The 27,304-nt window shown below is 43.6% G+C and overlaps 1 protein-coding gene across 2 annotated transcripts in view; it reads right to left on the minus strand.

Annotated features, from left to right (window-relative positions):
* Nucleotides 1–26,953, minus strand: part of Lca5 (lebercilin LCA5) — a 57,289-nt gene extending 30,336 nt beyond the window's left edge. The window contains 4 exon segments of one of the 2 annotated variants that reach the window (NR_172050.1): nucleotides 1,304–1,833; nucleotides 4,840–5,208; nucleotides 26,435–26,506; nucleotides 26,846–26,953. Coding sequence is in view for 1 of the 2 variants with exons in the window: in NM_001393917.1 (NP_001380846.1) it covers nucleotides 1,304–1,833; nucleotides 4,840–5,041 (732 nt within the window). In the remaining variant the exon portion in view is untranslated. 2 annotated transcript variants of the gene reach the window in all.
* Between the last annotated feature and the right edge of the window lie 351 nt (nucleotides 26,954–27,304).

The raw sequence follows: 27,304 nt of genomic DNA on the forward strand, positions 1-27,304 counted from the left end.
TTGTCAGATGGTTATAAAATACAGGAGACACCAGATAACTGGAACAGAGACTCTGTATGTAGTTTTCCTATTAATGCATTTCATCTATAATGATCTCGAAAGTAGGAAGTAAAAACCCAAAACAAACTAACAACAATGAACAGTACCCTTTTTTAAGAGACAGTCTTACTACGGTCAAGGCCGGCCTTGAACTCAGGCCTTCCTCAGCTTCCCACATGCCCGTTACACGCACATGCCAGCGCTCTAGGCCTATCCACGCCCCCCTCTCCTTGCACAGACTGTTGTCAGGAGGGTCTCTTATACAAAGGGCCTCTCACACTCACTAACCCATCTCATGCCTGTGTGCCACCATCCTTCCTTCTCATTGCTTCCCTCCTCCACCGACCCCTCAGCCCCACCATGTCCCTTAGCCCACATGGGCTCTTCTTTCCTCTAGACAGTCCCCTTTTTGTTTTAGCTTTTGGTCACAGTGGTCCATGACCCTTATGATCTTTCTCCTTCCTCATGAAAAGAGATTTTTGTTGTTGTTGTTGTTGTTGTTCGGAGTATTTACTATACATCACTGTTTTTTAAGACAATCCAAAAAGCCAAAGAGAATATTTCCAGAAATAACTAAGATTCCAACTTACCCATCCCCATATGGGTTATTAGTAATATGCAGTCTTTGACATCTAGCTATTAAATGTATAATCTTCCATGTAAGCAAAGGTATGCATCCATGGGTGTGGAGGCCAGAGATCAACCTTGGGCTTCCTTCCTTGTTCCTGTGTACCATCGTTCACTAACTAGTACCTGGAGCTCAACAAGTAGACCAGGCTCGCTGCTCAGTAAGCGCCAAAGATTTACCTGTCTGCACCTCCTCTCCCCAGCACTGAAGTGCTTACCACCTACCATACCCAGCTAAGTTTCTGTAAGTGCTGGGGGTAGAACTCGGGTCCTTCTGTTTGAGGAGCAGGCATTGGACACTCTAAACTCTCTCTGAGCCCCTAAACACACATTCTCAGTTGCCCTGAATTTCTTTTGTGTTTCTGCCAGGGTATCACTATGCACCACTGGCTGGCCTAGAATGTAGTCCAGTCTGGTCTCAAACTCACAGAGATGCCCTGGCCTCTGATTCCTGAGTGTCAGGACTAAAGGCCTGCACCACCAGTCAGCTCTGTCCTTAATCTCTATCCTAGAAAATCAGCATTAAAGACTACAGTCAGGTCTAAGCAAAGGCTGAGCTACAACGGACTGCTCAGATGGCGCCCCACGCCCAGTGAGAACCAGACACAGAACACAACGGAAAGGCGTACAATTTTACCTTAATCTTTCTCTCGGTGTTGTCTAATTTTAACTCTGCTGAAACTAGTTTCTTGGCCAAATCGTCTCGCTCCGGTAGGTGTCTGGCCTCAGAGATCTTTTTTAGTTTCTGTAGGGAAAATTTCGTCCTAAATAGTTCCCCTTCTGTGTCTTTCACTCTTTTCTCTGCCATCCGCTCTTTCTCCTGAGATTTTCTTAAGCGTTCTTTGAGCGCAGTAATCTCACCGTTATGGCGGTGTATAAGTTGTGAGATTTCATTCTCTGCATCTTCGAACTTACTCAGTGCTTTCTCCTGACGATACTGCAGACTTTTCAAAGCCTTGTTTTCTTTGAGCAGCTGGGCTAACTTGACCTGTAGTTCAGACACTTCATTCTGCAGCTCGGTGATTTTCAGAAGTCTTGCAGAAAGAACCCTCTTTGTTACGATATCTGGATCTTTCCGAAGTGGCTCTCTGTTGAGGCTTTGGGACCGAAATCCCACTCGGACCCCCTTTTTGTTGGGTATAGCCTTAGGACTCACTTTCCTAACGGCTAAAAGAGAAACAGTAATAATGTGAGTGAAGGCCTTACCTGTGCTACTATTTACCCATCCAGAACAAGTGATCCACATATACATACATACATACATACATACATACATACATACATACATACATGTTTGTTTTGTTCTTAAAATATGATTTTATAGGTTAAATGTGGTGGCACACACCTTTAATCCCAGCAGTCAGGAGGCAGAGGCAGGTGGATTTCTGTGAGTTCCAGGACAGCTAGTGCTAATGTAAAATTTAAATACCAGGGAATTGTTTTAAGATCTTGATACTATTTAAGTTTTTGGGGTTTTTTTGTTTGTTTGTGTGTGTGTGTGTGTGTGTGTGTCTTGGTTTCTATTTAAAGAGAGTTTGGGGGTGAGAGATGGCTCAGTGGCAACGTATTTGTCACAGAAGGACCCAAGTTTGCCCTCGACAACCCATGTAAAAAAGCCAGCTATGGTAAAAATCCAGGCATGGAGGTATGAAGGTGAAGACAAATCCCTGAGGCTCACTGGCCAGCCGGTCTAGCCACTTGGGCAAGTTAAAACCCATGAAGAATTACTGTCTCAAAAAACAAGGCAAGCAGCTCCTAAGAAATGATACCAAGGTTGTCCTTTGTCCTCCAACTTCCAAATACATACACACACACACACACACACACACACACACAAATAAAACAAAAGTAATTTTAAAAGCACATAAAATTCTTAAAAGAATAGATATTATATATATATATCTCCAAGCTTTTAAAGTATTTTCATGAAAAATTTATTCAACATAAGTCTCAGGATATATAAGGCCTACTCATTAAAAGAGATATCTAAAAGTCTATCAAAAGGTTAAAATACAAAATGTGAAACCAAAATAAATGGACAAAACCAACCTCTAAGTCAAAAGCCCACCTGCCCCAGGCCCAGTGTCACTCTCTGCCGCCTGTGGATCAAAACTTAATACTCTCAGTTAACTTTACCAGAGCCATGGCTGCCCAGGTTCCACCACACTCCCTGCCATGATAACAGACTAACCCTCTGACACTGTAAGCAAGTCACCATAGTTAACTGCTTTCTTTTTTGGAGTCGTCTTGGTCATGGTCTATGCACAGTAACGATGACAGAAGTTGGTACCAGGAGTGAGAGTGTGGTGGTCTGAATGAGAATGGTCCCCACAGGCCCATGTTTGAGTCTGTGATCCCTAATCAGTGGGACTGTTTGAGAAAGACTGGGAGGTGTGGCCTTTGGTTGGAGGAGGTGTGTCACTAGGGGTGGGCTTTAAGGTTTCAAAAGCCCATGCCAGGCACAGTCTCCCTTTCTCAATCCCTGCCTGCCTGCCACCATAGTCCATGCCATGATGATCAAGGATTCTCTAAAATCCTAAGCAACTTCCCAATTAAATGTTTTCTTTTATAAAAATTGTCATGGCCATGGTGTTTCTTCACAGAAATAGAACAAAAACTAAGACAAGAAATTAATTCAATTTAGTCCTGTTGCTTGGTCTAAGCAGATAAATGACCTCAGGGTTTAAAGACAGCACAGGAGAAAGTGTGCAAACCAGAGAGTAGATAATAACTGAATTTTCTCACTGCTGCTGGGATTGCTTTTCACTGCTTTTTCTCGGCACTCTTCTCAAATAAGGTAAGGCTTACAAAGTTCTGACCCCTTAACTGGGGAGCTTCCAGGGAAGGAAAAGAGAAATTAAAGTACTTCTTGCCAATACCCTAGATGCATAAATTATCCTTAGAACTACCAGGTTCAACTGGACAAGAGTTTTGTCAGTATATAGAAGCCTGAGACCATGTACTCAATTAATTAAATTATAAGAACCAGATTAAGAAGAGGGTTAAACGCAAAGATGATGCTTAGAAGTGAGGTGAGGCAAAAGGGAATGGCAGCCAAAGAAAAGAACTCACATGTCAGTAAATGGACATCCTGAAGAGCTGCACTATGGCTCACCAACAGGTGGCTCTCGGGGGATACACACTCCTTGTGATTTTCATGCTATTTTTTGATTATTATTATTTCCCACTCAGGAAGTCTCAGTAATCTGCAGAGGACTTATCATAAGGGTGCTGCATGTATCCGTGGGTCACAGGACTCCCTTGCCTAGATTCTTGCTCTATGGTGTTCTAACAGACTCTGGGCATTTTGTTGCTCAGTACAAAGGGATTTTCTGGACTCCGAGATTTATTAAAATGAAGAAATTTATCTAACAGTACACAGCTAAGCATGCTCCAGAATAGTATCACTTTAATAACAAAAGTTATGTTTTTTTTTTGTTGTTGTTCTTTTTTTTCGGAGCTGGGGACCGAACCAAGGGCCTTGCGCTTCCTAGGCAAGCGCTCTACCACTGAGCTAAATCCCCAACCCCACAAAAGTTATGTTTAATAATACTGTATTCAGGGGCTGGGGATTTAGCTCAGTGGTAGAGCGCTTACCTAGGAAGCGCAAGGCCCTGGGTTCGGTCCCCAGCTCCGAAAAAAAGAACCAAAAAAAAAAAAATAATAATAATACTGTATTCCCCTTTAAGTCCGTGAATGCAAACACATTGGACAATGACAGAGTCCAAACTCATCCCTAGGTTCAAGTTTCACATTTATAATGAGCATTGTGCTACCCACCTAAGGTCACAGGTCTGCGGAAGAAAATACCTCACAAACAATTAATGTCACTGCTTTTGGTTAATTAAAAACAAAGATATGGAAATGTACAACTGCCTCTAGGTTCTGCCTTTACTGTAAGCACCTTACAAGATAGATCCTCAGGAAGAAGAGAAAATGAGCTGTCTTACGGTGCTTTCTTCTATATGAACTTGAATATAAAAATGGTAATGTTTGGTAATATTTAAATACAAGCAACATATAATTTATGAAAATGAAGCCTATTCAAAATGCAAATCAGCCTACTCCACACACACAGCGAGCACACTGAGGGGAAGGTCTGTTCACTCACACCGGCCTTGCCGAGCCTGCGCCTGAGCATGCCGGTGTCTGGGACGGTCTCGAGACACTTACTTTGGTGGCGCACGTGGTGGTCTGACAGGTGTCTTTTGGGATTCTTCTCCCTATTACTGGCACATGGTGGCGTGTTGACAGGTGACGAGGGGCCAGAAGACTGTGGTGAGGACCCGAAGTCAGACGAGTAATGGGACGAGTAAGGGTGTTTGCCTCCTTTTCTTTCTTGATCAGTATCTGAACTTTGGTCCCTTTCCCCCATTGTTTGGAAAAACGACCTCTCTAGTCACATCGTTTTACAGATTCGTGGAAGTACTGAAGAATGTTTTTGCAGCCTCGGTGTCCTGGTAATAATTATTTATGTGCAGTTTGTTTTCTTCACAGTATGTCTGTAGTCCACACCAGTAAACACAAGATACACTTCATTTGCTACAGTGAGGAAAGAGAAAGCAGACTCATCAAGGGTCATGAAACAAGTTCTCTAATCAAAATAGAGCTTAATAAAATAATTTACAGCATACAATGATAAGAAAGATGCTATCACTTATATTTTTATATATTAACTTACATATCTGAAATAAGATATGTTTGTCATGGCCTAGATGATAACATTCCTTCTGAATAAATGTCAACTAATTTTGATGACCCTTCAATCCTGAGGATTACAACATGATCTTGAAAATTTACAAGACAATATGATCAAATTGCCAGTATTTTTTCTATGTGGGGAAGTAACAAAAACCCTGCAAACAAGAAAAATACCTAATAATGACTATCAAATGCAAAACAAAAGTATAAAGGCCAAAACATATTTGGTGAACAAAGTGCTCCTTAGCACATATTATGCCAAAAATTAAATGTGGGCAGGCAGTGGTGGCACATGCCTTTAATTTCCACACTTGGAAGGCAGGAGGAGGTTGATCTCTGAGTTCAAGACCAGCCTGGTCTACAGCGTGAGTGCCAGGACAGCCAGGGCTACACAGAAAAACCCTGCCTCAAAAAGCCACTCCCCCCCCCAAAAAAAAAACTAAATGAGAAAAATAGAATCAGGTTACTTTTATAATGAGACTGATTCCTCTATTTGGAAGACAGAACCTTATTGATGAAGCTACTATTAATAGTAGAGCACCCCTAATACATGAGAAGACATACGCACAAGGCAGCGAGCACCACTACTCACAGCTCCATGAGTGCCACCAGGAAGGAGCTGACCCTCTAACTAATTGAAATAATGAGGATGACTCTCTATTCACTCTACAGTCTGGGAAAATCTCCAAGATCCACTAAGGAAAGGGCAGACTGGGTCATGTCTCAGAGGCACACTACTGGCCTAGCATGAGCAGCCAGTGTGAAGCCATTGGGGTGCAGAAGGGAACGCTGACAGAAGAGACACAGAGCACAGGAAGTGTGCAGGATGCATTTTTGGAAGCTTTGTCCCTGGAAGGGCTATGCTCAGATTGACAATGTCTTCAAGAGACCAGATTTATACAAAGTAATTAGGTCATGAGAGTATTACCCGTGGAAGGAATTAACCCTGGTCTCCCACAGCGAGTTCTTGAAGATGGCATGTTGTTTATACAAAGCCAAGTCTAGACCAATAATTCCAACTACAAGAAGCCTAGACCAAGCACGATGCCACATGACTGTAATTCCAGGTACAAGAGAGGGCAAGGCAGGAAAATCACGTGTTCCAGAGCAGCCTGGGCAACTGAGCGAGGCTCATTCTCAAAGCAAAATAGAGGGGTAGAGGTCCAGCTCGGTGGTCAAGAGCTCCTCTGACAGAGACCTTACATCCAGGTCGGGGCCATGGAGCAGGTCTGACCCCCGAATCACTCTGACTCCTTGTCTCACCATGAAATCTCCACCACGGAGGGCTTCCATCATTTGCCATGAGGTCCTCCCAGGAGACCACAGAACTGCAGCTGCCCAATCTTGGGTTTCCAATCTCAAAACTGTGAACTAAATAAACCTTTCTTCTTTGTACATGCTTGGGTTCGGGTATTTTGTGACGTGACAGGAAAATAAATAACCTTTTATTTTTAAAAGGTAAAAGGATAAATCGGGTGTTTAAAGAAATGAGTTCTCAAGGGTATGGCTATGCAGTAGAACTCAGACACATCAGTGAAGTTCCGCAGTCCGTGTTCTATGAGGTCGCTGACAACCTGTGGAACGGCGCTGAAAACATCGCTGGTATGACTGAAGATCAAATGCTTATTTAGTTTTAATGAGTTTGAGCTTTAAAAGCCACATTGCTGGGGGTTTTCTTACCAGAGAAAAAAATAGCTATTAGGGAGGAGAGAGAGCAGAATTCAAGGTCAGGAGTAGACACCAACCTCCTTTGTACATAACTGTTTACAGACTTGACTTCAGAAACCATAATTTGGGGGGGGGATTTTTTTAAAGCAATTTCTATAAACCTTAAGAAATTAAACAAATGAGGTAACTAATATAAAATTGGTAGCAAAAACATAAGGTGACCAGTTCATATTACTTTAAAACAAATGTGCAGGGTAGAAGGCAAGAATGACATCATAGGTTGTCCTCTGTGTGCATGTATGCACGCAAACAACACACACACACACCAGTAAATACACACATACATGCACACATACACACACACAAATACACACACCAGTAAATACACACAGAGACACACACTAGTAACTACACAGTAAAAATTTTTTAAATATGTAACAGACTAATACTTGCATAGCTGGGACAAAGCAAGTGGGCAGTTGTTTCAATACTTGGACATTGGAATTTTCAATATAATGAAAAATTAAAAATCTACCTGTACATAAGCTCTAACATTCTTAAGCCCAAAATCTGAATCAGAAGCATCAATAAGGCATACTAATTTTTATCTTTTAATTTTTCCAAAGAAAGAGAAAATATTTTATATCTATGTCCAATAAGAAATACTAGGAAGAAGAAACAAACTAGGCATTCCCACGCCTCACATCTAAATATCACCTCCTTGTAAAAAGTCTGCAGGAGGAGGCATGCAAGTATCTAATTCCATGTCTAAAGGAGGAGGCATGTAAGATGAACTGAAAAAGCCAGAGGGTTGGTTATTCTAGGAAGCAAGGAAGTCATGAGAAGCTGCTGAGAGGATGTGCAGAGGGCTCACGTGCCAACTTGAAGAAGCTCTTACTGGTCAAAGAGAGAATGCTTTAATCATTTATAAGGATTACGTCAGCAAGGGATTAAAACATGACATAAACTTAATCCCACATGCTAAATGAATCTGCAATTAATGGCCTGTGCAGATGCTTAGGGCGGAAGGTGGGGGTTCAGCAGGCATGTACCTTACCTCTGCTACCAAAGCTGTATCTCAAAATAATAAGGGATAAAACATTTCTTTATAGAATTATTTTTAGCAAATGGTAGGAAGGAAATATTTAAATGCAAGATTAGAACTCTGTCATTTTGCAACCACTCATGAAACAATGAAATTGACAGGATTGTTAACAGCAGGGACACCATAGGAAAGAAACACACAGACATGTACCTCATGCAGAGACACAATTCTCAAAGAAATTGTCCTCCTGCCCCGGTGCTAGATTTGAATCTGATCAATTCAGATCAATCCAAATCTAAGGCCAATTTACAGACAGTACAGGTGGTGGCATCTTCATGAACAACCGACAAGTAGAACGGCCTGTGCTCAAGACACTGCCTGCGTACTGACTCTTAAACAACCACAGACTGTGCCCTATGCCTGCCATGTGTGTGGCAACTCGAATACCTTCCATAAGAGAACGAAAGGCTGGACAAATGTAACACTGGCTGGGTGGTATCGTTAAAGAATTACTGAGGCTTTGGGTCAGAGGCAACTGTGCAGATTGTATCTGATGAATCTTCGCCTTTTAAAGGTATTTGTTCAAATACTTCCAAATAAAATTAACTGATGTTTGAGGTTTGCTTCAAGATAACCCAGAGAGGACAGAGAAGAAAGATCACCAAGAGTTAGCAACTGTATGAACACGGTGATGAAGACCATCTTCATTATCATGATACTATGGTTCTCTGAATGTATGGGAGAGGGAGAGAGAGGAAGAGAGAACCGTGGGGTCCAGTGCAGGGCCTTGCACATGCTAAGTACATAACTTAGCACTGAACTACATCTCCACTAAAAAATTAATACTTTGATCTTAGTCTGATTATTAATGGCCATCAACCTCAGGGTGTTGAAAATTCATCAAAGGATCTGAAATCAACGGTTCTAATGGTAAAGTACTAACACGCAGGAAAAATGAAAACAACACAAGTTTGGAGAGAAGACTCTGACAGAAAAGGGGGTTGCCCTGCAAGTACGATGACCTGAGTTTGGACCCCGACCCACATTTAAAATGCCAGTTGCAGAGGCACACACAGTCATCCCAGTGTCTTACCACTCTAGTTGAGAGTAAGGTAGACTAAAGTCTCATGCAATAGCCAACTTTACTCAGAGCATCTGACAACGGATACTCAGAAGGTAAAGAAGAGTCACTAAATGAAGCATACAATCACAAGGACAAGACGAATGCGGCAAAACAAAACAAAACATTTCTCCACAGAGGCATACAAACAAATATAAGCCGGTTTTAATGAGTGATCTGAAGTAAACTCACTCCTATCCGCCACACCTGGAGGAACACAAAAACACATTCCGAGAACTATTCCGTGTTTTGAAGAAACTGAGGTCAGAACACTCTTGTTTTCTTAGAGTTTTCTCACAAGCACTCAGAATTCTCCTCGACAACTCCACAGTTGAACCATTCCAACCTCCCAACACTGAAGCTGCAGAGACAGGAGGACCCCTGGGGTTTACTGAGCAGCCAGCATAGCCAAACAGGTAAGTCCTAGATCCAGTGAGAAATACTGGTCTCACGCAAAAAGGCAGAGAAGTAATTGAGGAAACCCCATGTCAACCTCTGGTGTATACACATATGTATGCACCAAAAATAGATGTCAGCCCGATTTGTCCCTCTGCCATCCATACACTGAGACTATTAATAGCAACAATTGGAGAACTGTTTTGAGGATTAAACAGGGTAATTCAGTAACTCCAACACAAGTAAATCCACCCCATTTAAATGCTGATAATTTTAAAGTTGGTTATGTAGGTAAAGATGCATTCTCGTTTTGTCTGCATAGCAGACATATCTTCCCGACCTCACCCATCTAAACTATCAAGGTGCTGTCCAGCTTTTCTTGACGAAAGGGAAGAACACACAAAACAACGTTCTTCCCTCCTCTCCAGGACTTACGACCAAACCACACAGAATCCTACGCTTCATTATCCAACTCCTCCTCCCCACAAGTGTTTTAAAGGGTTACACTTTTATGCTAATCTCCCATCATCCATGGTCAACTGGACCCAATATCATTAAGTGGGAGGATCCAGAAATAATGCCCACCTGCACGTGATTCTCAGCAGCACGATAACATCCCCTTTCCTTTCCACTCTGTCCAGCTTGGGATGTGAATCATCCAAGTGCCCAGAGTATCCACACTGTACATGCTACCTGACCGTTACTCGTGTCACAGCCAGCTTGGTTCTCGGGTGGCCCTGAGGCAGAGGAGCAGAGAAGCTGCAGTCCGGATGAACGAAGATGCCCATCAGAAGTTGTGCACAGTTTATTCTGGGATCTCCTATTTAATCGTTTTGGACCCAGTTGACCACGATGATGGCAGATTAAGCATAAAGTTTGTGTAAAGTACTTGTTGTGGGAAGTAGGAGTTGATAATGGGGTGTAGGAATTCTGTGAGGTTTAACTGTAAGTCCTTGGGAGAAGGGAAGTGTGCTGTTTCTGTGTGTTCTTCCCCTTTGTGAAGAACAGCTGGCCGGCCAGCCCCCTGATAGTCCAGATGGCTGAGTTCAGGAAGCCACGTGAACCGTTTAAGTGAAAAGTTTGAAATTTCTTAATAAAGGAAAACCAAAATAAAACAAACAAAACCCCAAAGACTATTATACACTAAAATCTTTAGTACAAGATATTTCAAGGAAATACTATATTTACCTAATTTTATTAAAGTATTTTATAATTGCTCCAGTTAATATTGCTAACCATAATGCCAGGCTCATAAGGTATACTTTATCCTAGGAGTATGAACTAGAAAAAATAGACAATACAGGGTTTTACACCATCCTCAGTTTCAGGTGGGGGCTGAAGAGCACATTCTCTAAAGACAAAGTGGGGCTAGTGTATACTATTCCCTGAGTCACCATTGGTGGACTATGAGGATTTAACCCACTCTTCATATTCGACGGCTGTGACATTCAGCTATGTACTAATTTTAAAGCCTTTTATTTCAGAATATATAATTAGCCCTTTTTCTTTTTGGCTGAGAGGAAAAAACATGCTTGCTATTATATCCCTAACAAATACTAGCTTTTCATGATACCAACAGCCCAGATCCACTCCACTCTCCTGACATTGCCCTTGAATCTCCTACTCTAACTTAGCCCAGTTCATCTCTAAACCTGACACGTAGCTGTTAATATGGAATTGTTTTTATCAGAGTCCTGGTCACTGCAGCAAGTCTTGGGTCTGACCCTTGGGGGTCATCTTTATTAGTTTCCATATGGTTTACTGGCCCATATCCTTAAATAAGTTTTTCAGAAGGGCTATACTGTTTAGGGGTAGAAGGTCTAGTTATTGAGCTCTATGTAAAGTTTAGGGAGGGGATGCTTTAAGTAATTTTCTGTCCTCAGACTTGACACTCTCAGTGGCTCTGAGTTCCAGATCAGGTCACTTTCTCCAGAACTCCTGGAGCACCACTCCTCTGGCTTTTAACTTTCAGGGAGTCATTTGTTGTGCTCATTCTCTTACTACAAACATTTTGATCTCTGAACAATAAAACCCGGCTCTATATAGAATTGGCATGCTAGCACAGTTATTAGTTTTAGTTATTAGCCCGCCCCACCTGGAACTATCCCATATTTTACCCTCCTAGCCCTGGTAATGCTAGAGATGCATTTCTGCCCAGTTTGAAAACTAACCCTTTTGCTGGCTTCTCTCACACTCTTGGAGCTCAGGGATGCACTCCTGCCACTGCGCCCTCTACTGGCAGGCGCCTGTGATGGCGATGCCCTGATTGGGGGAGGGGGGGTGTCGGTGGAATGCAATCCCTTTTCTACCTTATCCACTCAATGTACCAGCCGTCCCCACTGGCTCCCTCTCCCTCATCTATCCTCATCTATACTCCCGATCCTTAGGTCATCTCTACACCTGACTTTCAGACTCAAACACTCTCTCTTCCTATTGAACAAATCATCAAATTCACACGTTTAAAATCACGATGCCTCCATCCCATGACTCTTACCTATTTTCCTGACCTCACTAAGGGGCCTCTCTATGAAATGACTCAGTTACAAACCTAAGCTCACCGGGGTCCACTCTTCACATCCCTGAGCCATTCCCAAAACCTGACTGTTTAACCTCCAAATGCTGTGTGGTTGATCTACCTGCGTCTTCCATCTGCACGGCTACTGCCCAAGCCTGAGTCACCATCTTTTCTCAGTTGGACTTCTGCAGTGGCTGCTGAGAGCCGACTTTCATTCCCACAGTTAATTCTTCATGCGGCAGCCAGAAATAGCAACCTGGAGCAGAGATTATACAGCGGGGCTTCCCTGTTCAATCCACTCCAAAGACCTCCTAAGACCATCTGATTCCTTAAGGTCAAAGCTGCCCAAGATTTAGCACACTGCTTCCTTCCCAGCCTTGTCAGGACACTGCTCTCATCCCTTCCCCGGGACAAATGGCCTCCTGTGCTTCCCTCATACCGAACCTTGTCTGGCTTCCCTCTCGACCTAGAACTTCCTCATGATGGCTCCCTCAGACTGCTCTCAGCACAGAGGTCACCTTCTCATAACATTTTGGATTGAATTCTGTTACAGTGAGCCCATGTCTATTTCACTGTCTGTATAGACCTTAGTAGCACTCCCAGGGCCTTGCGCTTCCTAGGCAAGCGCTCTACCACTGAGCTAAATCCCCAACCCCGACTGTGAGAAATTGTTATGGGTTTCTTTTAAATAACTGAGAAATCTAATAGGGCTTCAGACAAAATTCAGTAAAATCCACCTGCACTGCTACTGTTTGTATTTGACTAATATTTGGGGACGAATTTGACTAATTGTTTGGAGACAGAGTTGCAGGTAGCCCAGGCTGGCCAACAACTCGTCATGCACTGAAGATGTCCTTGATCACTACTGGTGCCTCCCAAGGGATGGGACTGCAAGTGTGGGCCACTGCAACTGGCTTAGACATATTATTAAATAATGTAATTACTTTCCTCTCTTAAAACACGTGTAGCCCACAGAGGCATAGCAGGAAAATAACGTCTAACGATGCTCTGCACACTCAGAGCTGCAGCTCACTCAGCCATCATCAGGGATGCTTCCTCCTGCAGTAGATGGGAACAGATCCACACACCCACAGCCAGACAGTACACACAGAGTGAGAGACCAAACATCTCCATCAGATGCCCAGGGCTCAGAGAAGAGGAGGCAGAAAGATTGTGAGAGCCAGAGGGGGTGGAGGACACAAGTGAAACCCAGCAGACCAAAGCCTGTGTGAACTCACAGAGACTCAGGTTTACACAGGCCTGGGCCTGATGGGGTCCCAGCACTGAGAGGGTAAGTGGGCATAACCTCCAATCCCTACCCAGAAGCCATCTCCATTTGGTAACCGCTTGCAAAGGAAAAGTTAGTTTTCTCCAACAGAGCTTCACTGGGGGTGCAAACAACTCTTAAGGCTGGCCTGGTGCCCAGCAGTAGGTGACTGCAACAAAATGGCATCTTAAGAGGGCCTTTGTCTCACGGTGCTTTGTTGAGCCTTTGTCTATCTGTCTGTTTCCCTTATGGGCCTTTTGTGTATAGACTGTGATTTCCTCTGGCTTTGTGTTCTCATGGAATTTCTCTGTGTGTGTGACTGTGTGCATCTCTGTGTCTCTTGCGTCTCTATGTCTGTATATGTTTCTTGTGCTTTTTTTTTAATGTTTTTCTTCTGTTTTGTTTTCTGGTTGGTTTGATAGTTTCATCTTTATTACTATTTTAGATGCCTGTTTTTTTTTTTTCTAATGAGAAAGAGAAGGTGTGATCTGGGCAAAAGGGGAAGAGGAGAGTCTATAGGAGGGATCGAGGGAGGAAGAAACACAATCAGAATACACTGTATGAAAAAGTCTATTTCCAATTTAAAAAAGGTGTAGCTTAACAGAAACCTGAAGATTTATGTTCCATGTTTATGTTTCCAACTCATTTAAAGTAGTCATTGTGACCAGGAGTGAACCAGTGTTTCATCTGTTTCTCCTGTCATTGAGGGGTGGGTGGAATGGTTTGATGTATTCATTAGATGAAAAATTAACTAGCTAAGAGATATACACACAAATACATATTCACACATACATGTCTTGCTAATTCAATCTCTAAGAACAGTTATTTTCCTAAAACTGGCCAAGAGCACTCCTATAGCAAGGCCAGGAAACTCAATTCCACAACATTTCATTTTGTATCTAAAAGTAAATTCTTTAAACAAGAATTCCCAATGATACGGTTCACACATGACTGGTCAGGAAATAACATACCGAAGGTTCCTTCTGTGCTGTGATGGCTCCTTCAGACCCAGATTTGCATGGATCCTGAAGTGAGCTTCGTAGAGACTTCTGTGTGGGGGTTATCAAAGGGATCGTCTGGCTCACCTGAGCCAAGTATTCAAAAACTGACGCCTTGCTGACTGCCTAACAAAAGCCTGTGCTGGGTTTCTGTGTATAAAACATTGCTCCCTGGTTACCTCAGCCTCTGGCAGGCAACAGGACAAGAAAAATAAAAGAAGCAAAGCAAAGCAGGGAAATATGGAGTTTGGTCTCCTCAGAAAGGAAAGTATAAAATGATCAGGTTAGGTCCACGGTGCCCCTCCCAAGGCGTAACTGCAGAACTATTTGCACAGAGCAGGAAAAGACTAAGACCTACAGTCTCCTCGCTCCATTTACGTGATGACGAACTATTTTATTCACAAAAGATCTTTTCTGCTTTCATTATCAAACTATATTTGTTCAAAATAAAACCTTAAAATACTAAAACCTTTTAAACTATGTTGGCTGTTTAAGTATGATTTTACTACGACCGGTCAGACCACAGCAGACGCTAGCCTTCACATCTCCGACATAGTCAGCTTCTTTTAAAAGGCATTTTAAATTCTCAGCCAAATGAAAGCATAACTGTAGTATGTGTCCCCAAAGTGTAGTGGATCAAATGCAAACATCACAGGATGTTCCTTCATTCGTCCACTGGACTCTTGTTCAACATCCACCAAGTGCCAGGCACTGCACATCAGATAAGTTAGAAATAAAAAAAAAATGAGTGAAAACCCCCTGATTCCACCCCCCCAACATGAATAAGCTCAGAGCTGAGAGAGAAAAATAATACCACAGAATACAGTTGCTGGGGGTAAAAGGAAGTAGAGGTGGTAAAATGAGAGCCAAGGTTGGTGCTGGGAGGAAGTGTTTCCAGAGACAATGCTCCGTTTCTGTTTTCATGTATTACCAGAGGTTAAGCACAGCATGATGGGGGAGCAGGAGGGTTAGGAGGGGCAGTGGCAAATGTGGTTTAGCAAGGACTGAGCACAGTGGCCACACCTTTAACTCCAGAACCCAGTGTGTGACCTGGTCCCTGTATCAAGTCAGCTAGGGCCTAAGAACAGAACAGGAAAAAAACAAAAAAACAAAAAAAAACAAAAACAAAAAAAAGCAAACTTTCAAATTGCAAATAGTTCCTAAGCACAGGAAATGTAGACCATCAGACTTGAGCTATACGGCAAGCGCAGTATGTATGTGGGACGTCCGTGTTTACTGCTATAGCACTCACAATAGCCAGGGTATGGACCCGTCTGGATGTTCATCAGCAGAGGGTATTGTAAAGAAAACAAGGCAGCTGTGCGCAAAGCAAGTGTACGCACTGTACACACGGCAGTGCAGGAAAATGGATGGAACTGGAGGTTGTCCAGGTTATTTAAGTAAGCAAATATCCCATGTGTTCTCATTTGTAGAATCTAGGCATCTATTTCTATATGATGAGAATGGAGGAACAGGTCTAAAGGAAGTCAGCAGGAAGACAGGGCAGTAAGATTCATTTTCTTTGAATAGTAACCAAAACCTTTTACATGCATAGCACATGAGTTCTTGAAATTTTAATACACACACACTTTAATGAATCATTTCTATTATTGGTTATGTGGTTATCCGGCTAACTTTACCTGCTTATATTTTTGTATGCTTATTGAAGAATATGTGCCTCACATTATGTAAATGGGGGACAATCTGGTTTGAAATGAGTACACTGGCTGTGACCATCACGAAGGAATGAATGAGGCTGGGTCAGGGCAAGCTACAATCACAGGCAGGTTTCTGACAGAAACAAGGGATCTTTAGGAAGGTTAAAGCACTTAGACATGAGCTTTACAGAGTTCCACCTTAACCCAAGAACCAGAGTCTGAGCTACAGTGGCAAAGCTAGGGACACGGGGCTTCAAAGTGATGCTGGAGATACGGAACATGCCAGCCTTGGTGATGGACTAAATTCAGAGTATGAGGAGAAGAACCAGGATGGATTTCAAAGTTTTGGACTTGTAAGACTGGATGCAAATGATATCATCTGGCTACGTGGGGTTTATCAGGCATACTGAGTTCCAGGTACCTGTGGGCAGGTTAATCCAATCAGAAGTATCTACAATTACCTACATAGAAGTTGGAGAGATGCAAAATTGGGGGTGTGCTAGTAAATTATAGACAGTAGACGCCAAGAGGAAGGATGGAGTTGGCCAAGAAAACTATGGGATGAAAACAATGGAAGGCTGAGTTGTGGCAGGGGAGGGGTGTCCCCACAACTTGACAACGGGAGGGACTGCTTGGGCCTTTGTCTAGCAAGTCTCACAGAAGTGGTTCTGGGAGGTTAAAGAGATGCAGCTTTGGAAATATTTCTTTTCCACAGGCATCAATTGCTTTTGACCTCTGAATGACAGTTTATCAATTTAAAGAACTGAAGCAAACTTATCTTTCCTGCCATACATTTCAATAAGCATACTAACCAATATGCATGAAATCAGAGTGAAATACTGTAAATAGTAATGTCAAATTGGACTGTGGAAAGAGACTGGAAAGGATACAGATTAATGAGCGTGAGAAAAATGAAACCTCCATTTACCTTTTCCTTCATGTCTGTAGCTCTCCCACCCCAACCCTCATCATTTAAATGACTTTTTAAATTATGTTTGATTGATTGATTGTTTGTTTAATTATTAGTTACTTATGTTGGTGTTTTGATGAATGTATGTGAGTGCACCATGTATATAGTTCCGGGTGCCCAGAAGGACCAAAAGACAGCATAGGATTCCCTGGAACTGGAGTTACAGACAGTTGTGAGCTGCCATGTGGCTGCTGGGAATCAAACCTAGGACTTCTGCAAGAGTATAGTACTCTTGCTTGTTGAATCATCTCTCAAGCCCTAAATTATGACAGTTGATCCCAAAGACATCTAACCCTGAATGTACGTTGGGCATAAGTATGTATGTGGTCAAGCATACTCTGCTTAGGCAAAGAGTTAAGACCCTCAAACTCCGGGTGGAGATGAGCAGGCAGGAGCTGGCCCATGACAGGGGGGAAAACGCACAAAATCAATCCTAAAAGAAAATCTACTTTCATAAAACCTTCCTCCATACCCCCCACCCTACTTACCCAAATGTAGACCTCCTTAAAATTAATCCTCACAATGTGTCTGCACTGCACCCCTCCTCTGGGGGAAAAAAATACTGCCACTACCAACGTGTTACCAACCAAAGATGCCATTACTTTTCAAGCCCATGAAGTGATTAAGAATTTACATTCTGGTGAAATGGACCAGCCCTTCACACTGGGAAACACTGTTCCCTTGTTCAGCTAGCGCGAAACAAAAGGCATCTGTATTCACCACAACTCAGTTATGCCAACAGGTAGGTTTTGCTAACTACCTTTATTCGCTTCATTCCATCATCCCTCAGTGATGTATAAAATTAATCCACAGCCTAGACCAAAGTGCCTCTCCCCTTTAACGACAGTGTAACAATAATATCCTAGACTGTTCCAGAGTCTCTGAAAGGCTCCGCGCGCCCTTCTTTCCCATCCCGATCTCCACCAGCCTCCTGAGGTTTCTTTCTGGTAACTTCGCTCTTCTTTGGATCGGTCTGCACATGCTTTCCTCCTGCTTTGTGGGGCTAACAAATCCCACCCTCTCAACTTTCTCTCGCTCCTGTCCAAAGCCGCTTCAGCCGTCCAATCCCGCCCCGCCCCGCCTTACCCCATCAAGTCCATCCCCCGGCCGCAGACCACTTCTCTCCGCTGCCGCCCGCCCCTCGCCCTCTAAGCTGGTACCTCCTGCACCTGCCATCATGGGCCGATCCCCGAATCCGACTGACAGCCCCGGCCCGAGACCTAGAGTACCCGGACGCTGCAGACTGCGGCTGCGGGGAGTTTAAACTCACTCACTGTAGGGACCACGGCTGCGGGCGGCGGCTCGGCGGCTTCGGCTCCCGGGCAACGGAGCGGAGGCCCAGCTTGCACCGCGGGAGGACCGACCTCCGCCCCCCCGAGTTCCCATTGGTTACTAACTGCATACGGCCATTTCTATTGGTTACTGTGGCATCGGAAGGCGGGATGGCGAGACGAGAGGCATCAGCCATTGGTCCGCAGCTGAGGCGGGGACCACGACCCGCGAGGACTGTTGCTTCGCGGAGCCCCGGACTGAACGAAAGAATGCCAATCCTTCTGGAAGAGGGACGCCGACTCGGGAAAGGGTCTGTGAAACTGGCCACTGGACAAAATCCTTGAAAACTGCCCCGATTTCTTTCTGAATATTTTGGATTTCGTTATAAAGAAATCATAATATAGTTTTCTAGTTCCGCTGAAATTGATCTGTAGGAGGATGTGCTCCTGCCTGGGTTCTGGGCTTTCTTGAGACAACGCATCTTAAATATGGCTTGAGTGGGATTTTTAAGTTCTGAAGGAAATTTGGGGCTAAAGGATAATGGGAACACGTTTGAGCAGAATTACGTTTTTGAAGGAAATATTCCTAAGTGCATGCCAGTGGGCGAAGGGTGACTGATGGCTAATTTTTCTTTTAAATTTGACAGCTCACACTAAGCAGCATTAATTGCAGTAGGCAAAGATGCTATAAAGAAAATCTTTTCCACGGGGGCTTTGAAGCTCTCTGAGCTTCTCATCCAGACTGTTTAAGGCTACTCAGTGTCTCTCTGGTTTCAGTTTTGAACTGCAGATCAAATTCTTTGATGCAAATATATTCTAATCTGTTGCCCATTAAAGATCATCGTTCCCAATTTCTCCCCTCACTTCGTTTTTATCCCCCTTCAAGTAACAGACTACTTACCTAAATACTGTAAATGTAATTTTCTATGTGTTTTCTTATGTAATTTCCTATGGTACACAGTTTGCCTTAGGAGGTAGCAATTGTCCTTTAGTGAAAATAAAAGGACTCCCGCAAACTGCCATGAAGTCCGTCGTATCCCATAGTTCAGTCCCATAGTTCTATGTCAAAATAGCTTACTGTTGTTACTGACAGAGTTAACAGAAAGTAGTTGAACCATAAATAAAGAAGTATTCTGCCATCTCCCTGGATGACTGCCCCCCACCCCCTCCCGAGAAGGTTTGTTCAACTCAGAGACAGCCAACAACTGTGACAGCTGGGCATGCAGAATGTTCTAGGCTGTATGATCCCATTCTGTTTCAACCCATGACTTAGATATTGTTAGTTGTCATTTATGTTCCAGAAAAGAGATTCAAGGAGTAGTAAGTGATGAGGTCAGGAGAGAACCACATGGCTATTAAATCCCAAACCTAGCATCTTTGGAGTGCTTCTCTAGCCTGGCAATAGTGTTACCGGCAAGTCAAAAAAAAGTATCTAAAAATTTAGAGATCTCCCAAACAAAAGTACCTCTCTGTATATAACATTTTCAGTGTCCTTACTACAGTGCACAGTGTTATTCTGTCAGAGTTAACCCTTGCTTTTATTTGACCTTGAAAAAATAGACCAAAATAATTTATAAACTCCCACCTCAAAAGCCAGTTTTACGGAATTGATGTTTTAAAGGCTTATCTGAGGGGTGTGATGATAATTTCACCTTTCTACACGACATGGTTTTGATCTGTTGTTTTGTTATGACTTCGGTCTTCTGATTATATCGTTTCACTTCACTGTGTACTACACGGATACGGCTTTTCAGGAAAAAGAAGAAATGAAGCTACCCATTTTAATATGTCTGCTAATTGAAACTACTTAGCTGCACTAAATACTTGTCTGCTGTTTCTAAAGATCGTGTTTGGGGATGAAGCCTGCTCACCACGGGGTACTCTGGGGTCGTGTTTTTAGTCTCACAGGAGTTCTTGTTATTGCAGTGGCTTCAGATTCCCATTGGCCAATGAATGGCCTTTTTTTTTCTCTGTAGGACTTTGCCATGGTTGATGCTCTGTGGCAGTATGCGAAGAAAACTTAACTATTTCTACAAATGGTTTTCTAATAGAATCATTCCAGTTTTTCTTATGAAGTAACGACTATCGCAGAGGTGGAAGAATTTGCTAGAACCTTCAAACCATTTATTAGCCAGAATAATAATCCATAACCTTCCTGCCATCAGACAATTCAGAAATTGCACTGACCACAACTTTAAAGGGGGAGATGCATACACACGCATATAAGATAATCTTATTACAACAGATGATCATCCTCAGCAAAAGTTCAGTTATTCATAAGATACCATTCTTTTAAAAAGTTGTGTGTGACAGATACCTATAATCTAAAATTTGTGAGCCTCAGACAGGAATATCTCAACTTCCAGCCTTGGCTATATACATAGCAAGATCTTGTCTTAGACAAACCAAAAAAACAGAAAGAAAGAAAAAACAGAAAGAAGAAAGCAATGGGCAAAGAGACACCTCGGTGTTATTCATATATCAGTCAGGGAGGAGCAGATGGCAGTCCTCTGTTCATCCTAGCCTGATGCCTGGCTTGGTGTCCAAAGCTGTTTTATGCCGAGGACACACAAAGATCAAACCAAATCCAGGCAGCACAGTCCAGGAGGAGGAAAACAGACCTGCATTCTGCTACGCCATAAGGTAAGGGTAGGGGAAAGATGATCACAGCCTGCCCTCCACCCCACAGCATGGGCAGGCCATAGACACACAAAGCCCTGCCTACCACCAAGCAGCCCATGGAGAGAAGAGGAAGACAGAGACCTGCAATCGCTATGCCATCCACAGACCTGTGGCCCTGTGAAAAGCACAGGCAGACCATAGACACTCACCTGCCATGCAGCGAGATGGAGGATGTGACAGGGGCCTGCCAGCCGCATGGCCAGCCTGCCGTAGGAACAACCACATATGCGGTGGTCAGATGGAGAGAAAGAGAAGTGGAGCGGCTTGAGCACTGTGAAGAGAGGTGGAACTGGAGACCCACGGGTGGGGAACAGTAGCCTGTTTTGAATGGCCAGTGTCACCACCTGGAGCCATGGTGAGGTCCCAGCCTGAACTGCTGCTAAAGACCATGTCTAGATCCATGGCGACACAGTGACAAGTGTTGATGTCTATGGTCTTATTACCACTAGAGAACATGGGCAAGTCTCTGGTGGGGGCAGCCTATGGGGATCACATGGATGTCCAGGAGCTGCCTAGAACTAGCCCCACCCCTCATCACTGGCTCCACCTCCAACCAGGGGCAGCGCTCACAGAGCAACCATGTACCTTACTCAGGCATTAGTGGAGCTGGCCTTGGTAGCAGGGATGTGGGTGAGCAGCCCCCTGAATGGGGAGAGCTGAATCTGAGAGTTGGGAAAGCACAGCTGTTGCTAGCCCCTCTACACTGCCACCAGCGACAGGCTGCGAATGAGCCAGCCTCAAGGGTGAGAGCAAGTGTGGGCTAGCCCCACCATTCATCAGCAATGAAGTGTCGTGGGTGTGGGGGTGATGCCCTTCTCGTCCCTTGCTACCTGTGACAGGAGAGCTGGCCCTAGGATCATGAAAGTGGCTAATCTGGCAGTATCCCTCACCAGCTGCAGCCCTTGGGAAAAGTAGCCCCACATTTCATCATGAAACCTATAGTATGTCATAGTGTGTCCCACAGAATATCCCTCTGTCTTAAGTTCACTTCATTGGCCAAGTTCATTGCCAAGGCCAGCTCTCCTGAGTGCTGCCACCTGTGAGAGGTGGGGACAGCTTGAAGCACTGCAGTCAGTGATGTTTTTCTATGCTTTGCTTTTTGTTTTGAGGTGTGTGTGTGTGTGTGTGTGTGTGTGTGTGTGTGTGTGTGTGTGCTGTGTGTTGTGTTTATTTTAGGGAGAAGGTTGCAAGAGAAGGGTGGATATAAGGGGATGGGGAGCTGAGGGGGACTGAGGCACATGATGTGAAGGTCACAAAGAATCAATAAAAAATTAAACAGAGCCATAAAACTGTCATAGTTTTACATTCTTTTACCTAAATATCGAAGTTTGTATAAATAAGTATCGAAGTCGGGCAATTTAAAAATGGAACTTCGTGTTGTTCATACCGCTTTAAATGCATTACTTCATTTATTTGTTTATCAAATAGAATAGAATTAAGAGAATTAATTAAATAGAATGTTAGCATATAGCATTAATGAAGAGCATCTGTAGTTTGCATTATAAAGAAACTGATTAACTTTAGAAAAATGAACAAAAGATAAGGTTCATGGCAACTGAAGACTGATAAGGTGGGGCTGCTCTTGCAAAAACACACAGTCCAATCTGATTATCACTCCTCATCTTCCATAGCTCAGCGGTTAATAGCACTGATTGCTCTTCCAGAGGTCCTGAGTTCAATTCCCTGCAGCCACATGGTGGCTCATAACCATCTGTAATGGGATCTGATGCCCTCTCTGGTGTCTGAGACAGTGACAGTGTACTCACATATATAAAATAATAATATATAAATAATAAGTAAAAATGAACTATAGTACTCATGGCTGTTGATTATTGTCAAAGATGAATTGTTGAATACTTGATGAAATTTTTGAGTAATTTACTGTGTCAGTTGAAAAAGAAACTGAACCACTTTAGATATTCACTGGTGACTTTCTTTAACATTGTAAGGTGAGTCATTAATAGTATCTGAGTTTTGTAGAGTTTATTTCAATTGGGGGAGGAGCTTTGCATTGGTATTAAACTCTAAAATACAAGCCTATTCTGTCATGGGACAACTGGGTTGTTTCCAGCTTCTGACTATCACAAATAAGGCCAACATGAACATAGTGGAACACGTGCCCCTATGGCATGGTGGGGTGTCTTTTGGGCATATTCCCAAAGGTGGTATCAGAAAATGTGGTTCATTTATATAATGGAATGCTACTTAGCTATTAAGAACAAGGACATCCTGAGGTTTGCAGGCAAATGGATGGAACTAGAAAATATCATCCTGAGTGAGGTAACTCAGACCCAAAAGGGCATGCACAGTGTGTTCTCACTAATAAGTCGATATTAGTCAAAGAAAAAAGTACAGAATACCCAAGAGACAGTCCACAGAACTCCAAAAGTTCAACAAGCTGAAGGGCCCAAGTAAGGACACTTGGGAGGGACAAGAAAGCAACCACAAGGGGAGAGGAAGGGAGGGACTTGAGAGGGAAAGACGATGAAGGGGGGATGCAGCGGAGGTGGGGGGAGAGGGGGACATGATATGCTGTTGGGGGGGAAAGGGACTGAAGCCCTGAGGGCCAGCAGAAAGAATGGAAACAGGCAACCTCGGGAGGTAGGAGGTTGGAAGGATCCTCCAGAATGTACCAGAGACCTGGGAGGTGAGAGACTTGGGACTCAAAGGGAGGGACCCTAGATAAAATGTCCTACAGTAGGGAGAGGGAATTTGTAGAGCCCACCAGCAGAAAGAGCATCAAGTGAGGGATGGGGTTGCTGCCATCCCACAGTCAAAACTCCGACCCATAATTGTTCCTGTCTGAAAGAACTGCAGGGATGGAAATGGAGAGGAGCCTGAGGAAAAGAAGGTTCAGTGACAGGCTCAAAGTGGGATCCAGCTCAAGAGGAGGCCCCAAGAAAGGCCTGACACTATTACTGAGGCTATGGGGTGCTCACACAAAGGGACATATCATAACTGTCCTCTGAAAAACCCAAAAACCAGCTGAGTCAGATGCAGATATTTGCACTCAACCAATGGAATGAAGCTGCAGACCCCTCTGGTTGAATTAGGGAAAAGCTGGAGGAAGCTAAGGAGGAGGCCAACCCTATAGGAGGACCTGCAGTCTCAATTAACCCAGACCCCTGAGATCTCTCAGCACTGCATCACCAACCAGGCAGCATACACCAGCTGATACGAGGACCCTGGCACATATACAGCAGAGGACTCCCGAGTCTGGGTTCAGTCAGAGAAGATGCACCTAACCCTCAAGAGACTGAAGGCCCCAGGAAGTTTAGAGGTCTGGCTGGGTGGGTGGAGTGGTGACACCCTAGTGGAGACAAGGAGCTGGGGAGGAGGTATGGGATGTGGAACAGTTGGAAGGTGGACCGGGAGGGGAACAAAATCTGGAGTGTAAAAAAAGAAAAGAATAAAGATTGTGGTTATGACACAATCTTATGGAAGTTATTAATAATTAAAATAACCACAGAATTTTACCAATGTTTAATACCTGCTCAGTATCTGTGAAGAATGTGCTTATGTATCTCACTGTAATCAATAAGATGACTTTGTATTCATGTAACACTAAGTCCAGCTAAGTGGTCTGGGTGTAAGTAGATATTTAGAGAACAATATTCCAGAAAAGCTAGACTGCAAAAATAAATAAATAAATAAATAAAAAACACAAGCCTATATCAAAAGTTGAATTTCACTCCTCATATATTCGTATAGACCAACCTGATGAACTTTTTTTCTTTTTAAATTTTAAAAAAAGCACATAATTATAAAATTCTCCAGCCTGAGAAAAAAACAGATAATTCAACTAAATGTCTCCATTCTTTGATACATCTTAATTCAGAGCCTTAAGCATTCGTTCCACCAGTCATAGGCACCTCACACACAGTCAGCACATGTTAGGCTATTACACAGAGGCGTGGCATGGCTTAGCAGTGGGGAGCTGGCTTCTGAGGAGAAAAGTGATGCTGAGCTGGAAGCCTGCATCCTTAATTCCGAACCTGACTTTGCCGATTACTAGCTCGGCAGTATTTAGTTTCTCTCTCTCTCTCTCTCTCTCTCTCTCTCTCTCTCTCTCTCTCTCTCTCTCTCTCTCCCTTCCTTCCTTTCTTTCTTTCTTTCTTTCTTTCTCTCTTTCTTTCTTTCCCTTCCTTCCTTCCTTTCTTTTTCAGTTGTGTTCTGATTTTGTTTTATTTTTAGGACAGTGAATTACAGCATCAGTTGCCATTGCCCACCTCGAAAATAAAAGTCCCATGTCTAAAATACAGGAAACAGATTTCATTAAAGGAACTCCTTGCTGTGAAAGGACACAATGCCGTACATGTCAGAGAGGACTGAGTCCAAACGGCTTGCAACCTCTTGTGAACTTGTTCTGTCTGTTTCTGTCTCCCTGCCCCATACACACACGCACATCTGAAAATCCTTGGAAGAAACCAAATCTAAGGTCCTCATTTTAAATAGGTCTGTGGTTACATGAATACCATTCCACTCAGACTCAGGAAATCTCTTTTAGCCAGGATTAGTATTTAATCAAGAATAGTAAGGTACAGTAAGTTCAGTACTGTCCATGGACTTGCACTGGCATGTAGGTGTTTGATCTGTATCTGTAGTTTCATGTCATTGTTAGGTTCCATAAATGACATAAGTCATTCCCGTGGTTTCTAACGCCATCTTTTCTTCAAGCAATTGCCTTCAAGCAATACCTTGTACAAAGTTATAACTCTGAAATCAGAGACTGTCCTGCAGTTTGGGGATCAATCTCAATCCCTATCTCCATGCCCCGTGTGTGTGTGTGTGTGTGTGTGTGTGTGTGTGTGTGTGTGTCTGTCTCTGTCTTTGTGTGTGTGTGTGTCTCTCTCTCTGTTGGTCTCTCTCTCTCTCTCTCTCTCTCTCTCTCTCTCTCTCTCTCTCTCTCTCTCTCTCTCTCTCTGTACGAGTTTGCTTTTGTTTATTTTGTTAGTTATTATTATTTTGAAACAGATTCTTGTTCTGAAGTCCAGGCTGACCTCTACTGGGGCAATCCTGCCTCAGCCTCCTGAGTGCTAGAATTCCTGTGCTGTAAAGCTGGAATTTCCAGGCCTTCCTTGCCCTGATAAACTGAAACGGGAGAAGGTAGGGCCCCCAGCAATTCAGCATCTCCCCAATCTGGCATTCTAGGGGTTCTCAAGAATTCTCTCAATCACTTAGCAAACCAAAACGTGCAACCAAATCCAAACGTGCAGCTCCAATCCCACCATCACCTCAGAGAGGTGTTCAAATCCACCTGCAGCTGGTGTGAGACCCCTAATGGGCGCAGTACCCAGCCGGGAGCATGGTACTGGCTCCCCGAGGCACACCGTTGCACCTGCAGCAATTTGATAACGTAATTGACCTTACATTGGCCCCAGATAAGACAGGGTGAAGATACTCATGCCACAGAAACAGAAAACTGCCACAAAACAGACTTTTTTCCACAGAGTTAGTGTTAGCCCTTATCAGCACACCTCTTAATCCGGGGATCCGGAGGAGTCGGCTCATTCTGCTCGGGCAGCAACCTGAGGAAGGACGCTCTGCATCTTGACCGAAACAAAAATTTAAGTTAGTACATTACAAAATAAAGCCCGGTAGGACTGTGTTTATTCATGAGTTAAAGCTTAATACCGCCCGCAAAGAGCAATTTTCCCCGCAGTGGTATACGCTATTTCCTATTGTCCAGTGAGTGACCGATTTCTCTGATACAAGCCATTATTTAGATCAGAGGGTTATTTTGAGGATTAATTTTTAATAATATGCAATCTAGCCAAATAAAGGCTCTAGAAATTCTTTTTAAGACGTCCGAGGTTTTACATGGTTTGTGTTAAGACTAAAGAAAAAGCCTGAGCGTTAAATTAAGAAGCAAATGTCGAAAGTGCCACCTGCGGAACAAGCGGTCTGATCTACCTTCTCTCACCGCCCTGTGGTTCTATTTGTGGCTCGTAAGGTGACTGAAAGGACGGTGAGTGTGAGGTTGTGATGAGCCGCAGGTCTCCCCGGATTTAAGCCTCCCACCTGAACCTACATTATCTAAGCCATGACGCTGCCCTCTCCTCCTCCTCCCTCTATAGCCGCCGCCGCTCTTTGTGGCGCAGCATCTCGGTCCGCTCAGGGCCTGGCTATGCCTGTGATGCCAGATGCATCAGCTGCCCTGCCCATCCTTGGCCCGGGAAGAAAAACAAGCAGCCTTGCAGTCACTTGGACTTGGATCCATTAAAATGATGCATGACTTATTTCTCGGGTGCTTTCTAACCAAAGCTTTCAGATGAGTGAAATTTGGAAATAAACTAATTTAATTTCCCCCACTTTCCCTTCTGTTTTAACTGTTGGCCTGCCTCCCT

This window comes from Rattus norvegicus, chromosome 8 (assembly GCF_021556685.1).
Source record: "Rattus norvegicus strain SHRSP/BbbUtx chromosome 8, alternate assembly SHRSP_T2T, whole genome shotgun sequence".
Lineage (NCBI taxonomy): Eukaryota > Metazoa > Chordata > Mammalia > Rodentia > Muridae > Rattus > Rattus norvegicus.